This window comes from Papaver somniferum, chromosome 9 (assembly GCF_003573695.1).
Source record: "Papaver somniferum cultivar HN1 chromosome 9, ASM357369v1, whole genome shotgun sequence".
Taxonomy (NCBI): Eukaryota; Viridiplantae; Streptophyta; class Magnoliopsida; order Ranunculales; family Papaveraceae; genus Papaver; species Papaver somniferum.
This window is the reverse complement of record NC_039366.1, coordinates 181,794,879-181,806,426: the sequence shown is the minus strand read 5'-3', so window position 1 is coordinate 181,806,426 and position 11,548 is coordinate 181,794,879. Positions and strand designations below refer to the sequence as shown.

The window sequence follows — 11,548 nt, the reverse complement described above, 5'->3', positions numbered from 1 at the left end:
AATATTAACTAAGAAATATTTAGGTGGGTGGGTGGGTTGGGTCGGGTGAGGGAAGCTTTGACCCATAGTCGACCCACAATACTATGGGTTTTGATGTTGTGACCCATAATCGACCCGCTCCTAGGTGGGTTGGGTCGGGTGTGGGTAATTTCAGGCGGGTGTGGGTTGGGTCGGTGGGTTGAGTCGGGTTTGTGCAACCCTAGTCGTACGCGGACACGGCTCTAAAAATGCAGCGTTCGTGCAACCCTGTAACACAAAATAGGTGGTTCTCTTTTTCCTAGCATTTTTAGGGGCGACTTTTTTATTCCCATCCATAGGTGTGATTATGGGATGTCCTAATGGTTAGAAAATACTTATATGTCCTTTTATAATCAGTAGTCTAGTTTTGATTTTACCTACCGATTATGACTTTTCTTCTCTTCTTTGATTTGTTTCGAAAAAATTAATTTTGGGGCTACTATCACAATTGGTAAATAATAAACATCACAAAACTACCGATTGTGAAAATAGAGAAATTCAAAATTCCATCGGTTTTTGAAAATTCTCTTTAATTAGTATTGAATCTTCAACATGATATTTTACATGATGTTTCTAACCTTCTTCTTCGTACGTATCTATGTTTGTTGTTGATTTAAGAAAAAAAATGGTTTTCTCCCATTTTTTCTTCTTTTTTGCTTCTTCTTCTACAAAACTAAAATAAATTTCCTCTCTATAAAAAATTTCTCCCGATTGTAAAATCGGTATTATGAAAAATAAGAGATAAGGGGTGACTTCATTTTAGGTTTGGATGACCCTATTTTATTTTATTAATCGTCCCTAATTTTTTCGGGATCGCCCCTAAAGACGTCAGACTCTTTTTCATAGGGTAGGTTTGGCTATCTAGAAGATAGTTGGTGTATAGATTGTTGCATGCCTGATGCCTCCCAACCATTCATGTGTAAATTACTCTTTATTTTTCTATAAAAGCCTATGGTGGCAGCCTTGTATAACACAAAACAAAACAAAATAAATAAAAAGACGGACCAAAGAACTCCAGTAGATATATTTATCATGCCCAAACCTTACTGCCAGTTTGTTACTATCCTTATTAATGGCAGAGGGTTGGCACTTGTCCACCCTGCTGAGTTGACTTCAGTCTTAATAATTCTTAAAATTTGGGCTTCGAAGCTCATTTATGCCTAATTCCCCACCCTAAATATATTTTGCCTCCCACTGATTCTTATTTTGGTTGATTGCTAGGTTATCTTCATATACTTTGTGATGCTTACAAACTGCTAACATACCTTAAGATCAAATTTTTTGGAGTGACAAAAATTTTAGACATAGATATTCACAGTCTGAGTTTTACCTTTTACAGCATTTCAAATTGCAGGGGGGAATTTAATACAGTTGAGCTTATTGAAAAACATATAGTGCTGGTTGCTCAATGAACCTATCTCTATTTTGAACCTGCTTTTCCTAAAATGGGTTAAGCTTTTCTTCCAAATTCGGTGCGGATCTGAAAAAGCCGATCCAATTTTAGGTAAAAGTAAAACTAGACCTCAAAAGAGTCAAAACCCATTTAATTCGGAAGATAGGCGCACGAAGAGAGAGAAAAAGAGGAAAATAAAATTAAAAAAGGAAAAAAATTGAAAACAAAATAAAAATCCCCCAAAAACAAAACTAGAGAGAGAGAAAATAAAAAAAGACGGAAAAAAAGAAAAGAGAGATAGAGAGCGATTCAATCACCCATTCCCCCCAAACCCTAACTCGATCGTTATATTCTCGGTACAATCCCAATCTTTCATCTCCTTAGATCTCCAATTATAGCTACGAGATCTCTCTAAATAATCGATTCTCTCTTTTTGTTTAAGAATCCAGGTTAGTTCCTCACAAATTCTCCTTCTTCTTCAGCTATGCATTCGTTTCTGATGATTTTCTTTGGTATAGGATAGATTTAGTATTCAATGATGTGTGTAATTGTTACCTTTGTTAATGATTTCGTGTTAGTTTTTAGATCGATTAGTTATTTTTTTTTGTTTTTTTTGTGAATTAGGGCCTTTTGAGGTTGAATTTCAATTTGTATTCGTTGTTTTGCGTTTTGAGCTTAGGTTTTGTTTATGGGTTGATAGATCTTGATTGCTTGTGGCTGGAAGGCGCTGTTCTGTTAAGATGATTTATTTATTGAGTGGTGTGGACAGAGATTTTCTTTGTTTTTTTTTCGTTTCTTTTCTTTAGGGAATTCAGTGCTGTCTTCTTCCAAGGGCTTGATTTTGCAGGCTGAGTTTGTAACAAGAATTCAAAAGATTGGTGAACGATTGGTAGAAAAGTCGTACATTTGTTATTATTGCATATTACATTGAAAGGACAAATTTTGAGAAGAACTTAAGTTTCTTAATCCGCCAGATGAATATCCAGATTGTGCATGTTGTAGGTAATATATATTTGGATATAAGTGATCGGTATCTGGGGAAATTCGATGATTAAAATATCCAAACTGAAGCATTTGGATTTCGCTCAGCCTCTTTGAAAAGTCTCTTTATAACCTCCTCCTTTCTGTTCTTTAAATTCCCGTATGAGTTCAGGTGGTGCCTGCAAGGGTTTGGTTCTGGAACTTGGCACTGAAAATCATTGCATGACTAGAAGGAATAGACTTTAGGGTTGCCATGCCTCATTTACTTATAATATCATCTGAATGGTTATTGATGACTTTGGTTAGCTTATAAGATGGTAGGGAATGTTCTCTTAATAGTCTCTACGGAGTTACATGGATATTATGTTAATTAGAAAGATCCAACCCTCATAGGCCGTGCTTCCATATAGCTCTGACAGCTGGTACTTACAATGCCGCTAACCACAGAGTTAGTTGGAACTGGGGAATGAATTAGATAATCCCCATAGCATTTGGGGAAGGATATTCTTGGCAATGCACATTTTGGTTGTCCTTCTCATCTTTGATACTGCGTATCAATTGGTATTTTTGACTTGATCTGTTTCCCAACAATTGAGCGTGATGGGCATCCATGCACGTGTTCAGAAAAAAATGGAAGACTTTAGGTTTGATTTGGATCATAAAATAAATTACATTGAAGCAGTCATCATCCAAGATTATCGTCATCTAAATTGAGCCAATTTTGGAAGTACTGTGCTATTTTTACTGGTGAGTGGAATTATCGGACTGATCCTTCGGAAGGAAGTATTGAAGTATTCTCTATGTTAGATACTGAAACCACTATATAGGCACCACCAACCTACAATGTGCTCAAGTTTTCTATTCCCTATTGAGACAAGAGAATTTCATGGCAACAAGTTCACGTCAAGTGATTCACCATGCTCAAACATGAGTGCATTGTTTTGTGAACTTAAATATAATGGTTAAAGCAGTTCATGCGTGCTTTGTTTACTTAGCTATCTCAGGTTGTGTTGCCTGCGTTATGAAAGAAGCTTAACTACCAGATTGTGGAGGGAAATGAGATTTGGCAATATAGGCTTCATTGACTCTTCTACATAGTCTTAGGTTTAGGTAATGACTTCACTCTTAAACCAACAAACACCTGTGTAGTCATTTGCGCGGATCGTATTCGATAGAGCTGCATATACGGGTATTTTATTGATAATTAGATGAAAATAGGACTTAGTGTATATTTCTCATTCCTTCACATCTTCTGAAGTTGTCAACCACCTGTTTGTTCTTTCACGTCTTAATCACCTTTAGCATGTGAAGATCTGTAACATACATATTCATGTAAAATAAGTATACATATTCGATGAGTGTTCTCTTTTGTGCTAGTTTAAAATCGAAAATTTCATTGTTATGTCAATACTCTGTAAGGCTCAATTTTTTGGTTGTGAATTACATTCTCTTTATTGGTTTTTACACAAATGTACATCATCGTATAAATCATTTAAGTCTTAGCCACTCTAGTTGTTTTTTTTTTTATTTCTGATTTTGTTTCATGTTTTTCTTATAAACTCTGGATGCTTAAAAAAAATTCTTGTCGTAACAGGAAAATTTCTAGCATTAGCCTGCGAAGAAATGTCTCCAGCCTCCAGATCTAAACCCAAGGATAAATCCTCAGCAAGGGCAGCCAAGGAACAGCAGAAATCTTCATCCAAGGCCTCTGTACCTGGTACAACAGGAAATGGTGCTCCAGCAAGTGCATACAACCCACTTCTGGGAACCTTTCACACCCTTGATACCGCACCACCTGTCTCCTCACCACCTCCTCACAGCAACAGTCGGTTTCGGAATATAGACCAGACAGATGAGCAATCAGGTAGCTCGGTAGGGACTGGTGCGGAATATGATTCTGTCTCTAACAATGATAGTTGCTCTGGGGAGTCTGAAGACCACAAAGACAAGATCCTCACCACCAATATTAAACAAGATTCTATACCTGGATGTGACAATGACAAGCGAGAAAAGATCCGACAGAAGAATGAGAGGAAGCACCAGCGTCAGAGAGAGAGGAGAGCCCAGGAGTTGCATGAGAGGTGCAGTGGTTATCTCATATCCAGGAAACTGGAAGCACTTGCTCAGCAACTAGTGGCGATGGGCTTCTCTTCCGAACGTGCAACTATGGCCCTGATATTGAATGAGGGTCGGATTGAGGAATCAGTTAATTGGCTATTTGAGGGAGGAGAAGAATCAGCTCAGCAGAAAAGTGCTAATCTTGATGGCGGGGGTAGTAATTTGAAAATTGATATAACGGAAGAGCTTTCTCGGATTGCAGCGTTGGAAATAAAATACGGGTTCTCAAAGCAAGAGGTTGAAAGAGCTGTTGTAGCATGTGAAGGAGATCTAGAGAAGGCATCTGAGAACCTTAAAGCACAGAAGCAGCAAGAACAACCCACTTCTTTGCCAAAGACGGATGATACTGGCGGTGATCAGCAAGTACATAATAGTACCAGTAAAATGCCAGTCTCTGCCTCTCCGAACATAATGAAACCACCGGCCAGGGCCTCAACTGGCCCGATAACAATACAACAGAGAAAAGATGATAGAGATTTTAACTACACCAAGGCAACAGTAGCAGCAGCGGCTTCAGTTGTGGCATCTCCAGAGTCTTTGAGCAGAAACTTACAATCTTTGAGGAAGAGTCAGCCAAAGCCAGAGTGGGCAAGACCACCGGTACAAGCTGCAACATCAGTAGAAAAGAGGTGGATGCTGAATGGGGGATCAAGTTCTTCATCTGCTTCATATTCTTTGGCTCCTCCTTTGCAAGGTTCTTCACCACCGCCACAACCAGCAGCGAAAGTGGAGGCTCGGTATGTTGTTGCTGGAAGTGAAGGTAAGAATCTTCAGACAGGAGCTGTAAGGGAACCTGTGATCGTGATGCAACGTCCACAATCCGCTAATGCAAAGCAGAATAATAATATTACTCCAGCCACAAGCATTAGTGCCTCGCCACCAGGAACTGCTGGATGGTATCCACCGAACCATCACTCTAACAGTTCCCCAAATGTTGAGCTCTTGATGAAATCCAATGTCGGTGGTTTATCATCACCACCATATATTCCGAGCCCAAGAAATCCTACCCAGCCCAGCATTATAAACTCTCAGCAGTTTTACCAGCAAAGTCATTATCAGCCACAGCAACAGCAGCAGCAGCAACAACCATATATGTCTAATCCAAATCTGGTAATAGATACTTCTGGTGGTGGAGACACTTGGGGTGGGAATAGTAATTTATGGAATAACACAGCAACAGGGATGTTGTCACCATTATCGGCATCATCACTAACTGTTCCGTCTTCTTTGGGCTTGTTTTCTGGGTGGGGTCCTGGTGGAGGATCTGGCTCAACATCGTCAGTAGATTGGAGCACCGGTGGATCAATGTCGCAGTTGGATTACACCAACATTGATTGGACCTTGGAATCAGCGTCAAATTTGAAGCCTTCATCAGAGAACAGCTGGTGGGTTGATCTAGCATCATCTCTGATGAATAACAGGGATGTAGCGTCGTCTTTGATGAATAACAGTCGCATGTATGATTCGTGGGCTGCGGCAAATACGAGCGCTCCTAATCCCACAGGATTGTCTCAGTCACCTACAATGATGATGAGGTCAGCAAACTTGAATGGAGCAGGTGGTGTCTATACAACGGCGGGTTTGCAGCAGGAAGGATTGACAATGGCTTCGACGGTAACAGAGACAATATCAGCTTCGCAACAGGGGCCACCATCATCCTCTTCTGGTGGGCCACCGGCACATGAGTGGACATCTCCGTTTGCTGGGAAGGATTTGTTTAGCTTACCCAGGCAGTTTGTTACTTCCCCTTCTCTGTAAGAGGATGTGGGAAAGATGGGGGAAAGAAAAAAGAAAAAAAAAACGACTTGCATTTGTGTCTTCGTTGGTGTTCGTCTCTAATGAAAAAGATGTTGCGTTCTTAATATAGTTCCCCAGCCCCTTCTTTTTATTGGCATACTTTCTCATTCTTTGCTTTTGCCCGTGAAGTGTATATGTTGTGATCCCACTGAGGACGACTCAGTGATCGAAACCTAGTTGTAGGCCAGTTCCCAGTTGCTGAGCCACTAGAGTAAAGGCTTAAATCCAGAACAGGATCTTCTTAGCATAGTGAACATGCATACCATCAGGTTTGCAATATCCATAACAAGCTCTCAGCATAGTGACATGTGATTGGTGCAACAACTGGTTGAAGAATAACAACAAGCATCCTCAATGGGGTCTTGGGCAGTAATTTGTGCCACATATACACAGGAAACCAAATTCTCAACCATCTTGATCTAAATGCCTTGAAACTGCTAGAACCACCGGAAATATTCAAACTCCTAATCAGGAAAATAACAACAATGATCGACTATCCGACTTTCTGCTATCATACTCCCATGACAAGCTCACTGAGATAACTGGACTAGGTATTTGTATCAACACTACAGCAGGTACAACCATCGGCAGAAGACGCTACGCAGCCAGAGTCCACTCAAGAGATGAGGGAGACAGTCTAGCAAGTGCGCGAAACTTTTAAAGTGCAACCACATCAACCTAGCAGGGACAAATAAGCAACTTCCTAGAGCCTTGGAGGGAGCTGTTAGATCCACTTCCTGGCGGGCACTCTATCATTGGTACCACTACTACCTTTATGAGAACGGACTTGAAGTCCAAAAACTGTTGACGACATAGTAAATTTAGCTAAGGCTAGCTGTTACCAGCAAACCCCTAGATACTGGTTGGAAGTAACGCAGCTTGCTGCTAGCATGTAGTTTGTTTCTGCTCCCTTTTTATTATCAAAAAAAAAAAAAAAAAAAAAAAAACAAAACAAAACAGGATTTTGAATTCTTGGCTTTTCTTTTCAGAACCATCACAAAACTATAAACAAGTTTAACAGGGTAATGGCATGTACCCCAAAAATATCATATTACATGAATTCACTGCTCATACTTCTTAACAAAAATGACATACTAGATTGTTAATTAGTCAATTGTTGAGGACAAATCTGAGGGCGACTCCAACGAATTCATTGTCGTACCTGGTTCTGTATACCACTGGTTCTCTCCTCGAGTTATAAAGCATGCCTCTGCAACAATAGGTGAAACACGGAAATATATTATTTACCAATTGAGATAGAGAAACCCTCTGAAATTCCCTTACTAATACTTCATGACCACTTTTGGTTTAGAATCTATGTAAAATCATGCAAACAAGTAAATTGGAAAGATAACATGGTATTGCTGCTGAGGGAAGACCTGATAGAAAGACATCATGGTATTCATCATCGTCGTAAACAAATTGCGGGGGATCTGGGGAACCAATTCCTACAATGGTGCTTCCACTGCATGCATAGTGACATCTGTTTGTTATATCAAAGAATAGAGAAAGGAAAGGAAAGAGAAGTGCTCGTTTTGCAGATTAGTGTCACCATCTGTTCAATCTAGACTCTAGCTGACAGTAAAGCAAAATGACTCTATCATCGCTAATAATGGAAATGAATAAATATCTGATTAGAAGTTCAGCGGTACCTTCCGGACATGAAAACAGCATCGTATTGACCACGACCAGCTGCAAGGACGCGTTGTTTTAACCTTTTCAGAGAAGGTAGTACTTCAAATGCAGGAGGTTCTGTAAACGCCACACCATTAAAACACCTAGCTTTATTATTCTAAACTATGAAAACAATTAAAAATTTAAAACCTCAACTTTTCATACCTAAATCATTGATACAAACACCTTGAGATATCCCGCTCTTTGATATCTTCTCCAGCAATGTAACAGGATCAACTGTGCTAGTTTGATCTAATCGAAGACGCTGCACAAATACGCTACATCTTAGGAAAATGTTGACGAGCAAATATAGCAATGATAACAATCTCATTGAAGCCTTTTAGCCAAATAAAATCGGAAAGGTGTTTAACCGAAGATAATATCTTCAAATTTTAAACCAATAAGTAAAACAAAAAATTGAAAAGCATGAATACAATAAATTACTGAGTTTATGTGCCTTGTAAACTTCAACCGTCGAGCATGCTTGTGGTGGCTTTATAAGAACCATTGACATGTCCAAGGGTATAGGAGGTGGAATATCTTTAACGACCTGGATAAACCAAGTGCAAATTCAATGGGTTCAGAACTAGCCATCCCCAAAGTACATTCCGAACAAAAATCGGAAATAATTATTATCCCATGCCGAAACTTCAGTCGACCCAAATTTACAGTGGGTTCTATTAGGAGCTCTTATTGACCTTCTGTACATGCCATGTTCATTTACATGTACAAGGCATAAGATGCACAAATTCACGTTTTAGATGCACGCACCTCTCCTTTGCCAGTACAATAGGCTACTCCACGAGAAAAAAAGAAAGGAATATCTGAACCAATCTCACTTGACCATTCTTGAAGTTCCTTTTCAGAAGCAGCACAATTGTTGAACTGATTAGCTGCCCAGAGTGCAGTAGCGGCATTACTACTTCCACCACCTAGCCCAGCCCCAGTCGGCACTTTTTTGTCAAGATGAATCTGATAGCATTTTGACATGAAAATAGAATTAAAATCCAACTTCTTGAGGACCCAATTTGTTTGTCAATTCAAAAATGTCAAACAGCTTTCCAAATCAATAACCCTATCTACTTAATTCTTACCCAAAAGAAGTTGTCGCTACCGGTCTTTCTCCTGTAAAGATTAAGGGCTTTAATAATCTGTAAAGAAGGTGCAAAAGCATTAGAACATTATGAAGAAATAAAATAGCACTCTCCTATACGGAAGTTATAAATACACTGTTACCAAATTGGAATCATCAAGTGGGACTCCTGACACGTTGGTCGAAAGACGATCTTTGCTTTTTGACGGTGATAAAGAGAATTTAATCGTATCTCCTAGACTTATAACCTGCAGGAAGTGAAAGTGGATGCAATAAGGTTATGCTAGCTGGTAGTGAAACATAACGTTGATTTATTATAAGGTGGATTTCAGACTGTTTTCCGTAGGCAAACTAGATATGGGTGTGCATCACTCTACTCACTCCAACTATGCATATTCCAGATGCAGAGAAGCAGTAGACTGTAAACCTTAGTCAAGTTCAGTGAAGCAGTAACTCGTTTCACCTCTTTACTAAAACTAATAATTGTAATCCATATGAAATCACATGTTATCGATATTGACTGTTCATTTGTTTTGGAGTTTCAAACCGGTGGAGGAATTACAGAAGGACATCTTAATTTAGGAACCAAAAAAGAATCAGATTAGTTGGTGAAAGGAACTTACATGAAAAAGAGAAGCCAATTCATGAAACCCATCTTCTCTCTTCCTGGTAATTCTCAGGAAAACATTAATCTGCACTCAAGCAAATAACCAAATTCAACTAAAAAATTCTTCAAATTAAGAACCCGAAAAAAAGAAAAGGAAAATGCTGGATTACCTTGCAAGGTGAAAACAAAGTGAGTCTTGAGAGACCAGCTGTCTTATCTATTTCATCAGCCAATTTATTCAGCCTTTCATCTGGATCATAAGTTATCTTAATCCAATACAAATTTTCTCAAAGTTAAAATTACTAGGCAGAATTAACAACACTACAAAAGAAAAGAAAAGAAACACTAAAACTTTAACTCATACCTCTACTTGTTGCCTATCAGTTTTAGAATTAGAAGCCATGGCTTTTAAAAAAGGGGTTCTTTGAAAAGAAACAGTTTGAAGATGTTGACTGAATTTACGATACCCATGTCCCCAAAATGCTGAAAGACTGGTATTTTTGCAGAGATAACTAGATTTTCTTCCATGAGAGATAGGGTAATTAAGGTTTTGGTTGCAAAGGTACAGAGAGGAAGCCATGGATAAGCCAAACTGAGACGAGAGTAATGTCTGTCACTCCTAAACAAACAACTAACTAGTAATAATTACTACATGAATTTGTCAGGTAATCTAATTTCCTTAACATATACATATATCAGTATTTTGGAGAGAAACCAAGGAATCAATTCTGTGATGGATGCTAGGATTTGTTGTCCATTATTTTGTCTTGATCAGGGCAATTTCTACGGGGATGACCAAATGGATAGGCAAAGTAGATTTTCCACTGTGGGCTGAGACTAAGCCTTACGGGCTAGATTTGGCTGCTAGATCAGCCAAAAACGTTGCCGTTCAAAAAAGGTGTTGTCTATCTGTTAATACTAGTTCTCTCTCCTGGCATTTGCTCGCACGTGAACTAGTAGCGAGGTAGTTGCGCTGAATGGTTCAGCGCAGCCAAAATCACCTTTTCGCAGAACCATTCAGCATAATGAGTTTGAGAAAACAGAAGATACTTGAATTCTTTTTTTTCCTGAATAAAATACTTTCTTTCTTTCTTTTTCTTCAATTTATGGCGGATCCTCGAGGAGGATACTATTTTTAGATTAATCTTCACAGAAGTTACTAATAATGATCCACACATTAATTTGTATTCATACTTTTAGAGTTGAATCAGTTGTGCTTAATAAGAGCCCAAGCAATTGAATGGAACAACAAAGGAAATTTGGGTTTATTGTTTTCAAAAAAATCTATCGGTATGAATAATAAAAATCACTGGTTGCAAAATTGATCTTAGATTCAGAGTCTAGTTTAAATCTCTAGATGGAAGCGGAGAATTACCAAAGTACGAATATCAGAGTTTGGGGATTTTTTTTTGTTTTTTTAGAATTTAATCAACGAAAATCGAATGGGGTATAAACAAAATCAATGGTGATGGAATTCACAAACCATTTTTTCGAGTGATGATGGCATCTATATCTATGTTGGTGGTAAATTCATATGTGTTCTCTTTTAGCCGTATCAAATTAGAAAATTTCTGTTTTATTCAATTTCAATAAATACAGGATGATGAATGTTGATTGGGTTTAGGAGATAAATACCCTAAGTTTGCATACTGAATATCTTAGAGAAATTGTGAATTGTTGCTGACACAAGCTCTTGATTCTTCACATGATTTCAATCCCTTGTAGCTATTGGTTAGTGAAATGAGGATTGATTGATTGATTAAATCTTCTTCTTCTTCTTGAAATTCATTAACTGTCAGTTCTTCTATTTTCTTCTTCTTCTGAATACAGTTTCATTCTGCGACTAACATGCTAGATTAGAACTACC

The 11,548-nt window shown here is 38.5% G+C and overlaps 2 protein-coding genes across 2 annotated transcripts; one reads left to right on the top strand and one right to left on the bottom strand.

The window, feature by feature from the left end:
* The first annotated feature begins 1,656 nt into the window (after positions 1-1,656).
* LOC113309682 (ankyrin repeat and KH domain-containing protein mask-like) lies at positions 1,657-6,398 on the top strand. The gene is made up of 2 exons (XM_026558164.1): positions 1,657-1,860; positions 3,987-6,398. The coding sequence occupies exon 2, from the start codon at positions 4,016-4,018 to the stop codon at positions 6,266-6,268; it is 2,253 nt and encodes a 750-aa protein (XP_026413949.1). The 5' UTR covers positions 1,657-1,860; positions 3,987-4,015; the 3' UTR covers positions 6,269-6,398.
* An 868-nt stretch (positions 6,399-7,266) lies between these two features.
* LOC113307890 (4-diphosphocytidyl-2-C-methyl-D-erythritol kinase, chloroplastic/chromoplastic-like) lies at positions 7,267-10,427 on the bottom strand. Its single transcript, XM_026556360.1, has 11 exons — positions 10,046-10,427; positions 9,852-9,947; positions 9,698-9,766; positions 9,218-9,322; positions 9,076-9,132; positions 8,753-8,953; positions 8,439-8,531; positions 8,147-8,246; positions 7,960-8,059; positions 7,687-7,772; positions 7,267-7,517 (listed from the first exon to the last, which is right to left on the bottom strand). Exons 1-11 carry the CDS (start codon positions 10,259-10,261, stop codon positions 7,414-7,416), a joined length of 1,227 nt encoding a protein of 408 aa, XP_026412145.1. The 5' UTR covers positions 10,262-10,427; the 3' UTR covers positions 7,267-7,413.
* Between the last annotated feature and the right edge of the window lie 1,121 nt (positions 10,428-11,548).

Coding starts and splice junctions, on each gene's coding strand:
- LOC113307890 (XM_026556360.1), bottom strand. CDS start 10,261: ATGGCTTCCTCTCTGTACCTTTGCAACCAAAACCTTAATTACCCTATC. Junction 8,954..9,075: donor GTAGCGACAACTTCTTTTGG/GTAAGAATTAAG, acceptor AAATGCTATCAG/ATTCATCTTGACAAAAAAGT. Junction 8,060..8,146: donor TGTTTGTATCAATGATTTAG/GTATGAAAAGTT, acceptor TGGCGTTTACAG/AACCTCCTGCATTTGAAGTA.
- LOC113309682 (XM_026558164.1), top strand. CDS start 4,016: ATGTCTCCAGCCTCCAGATCTAAACCCAAGGATAAATCCTCAGCAAGG.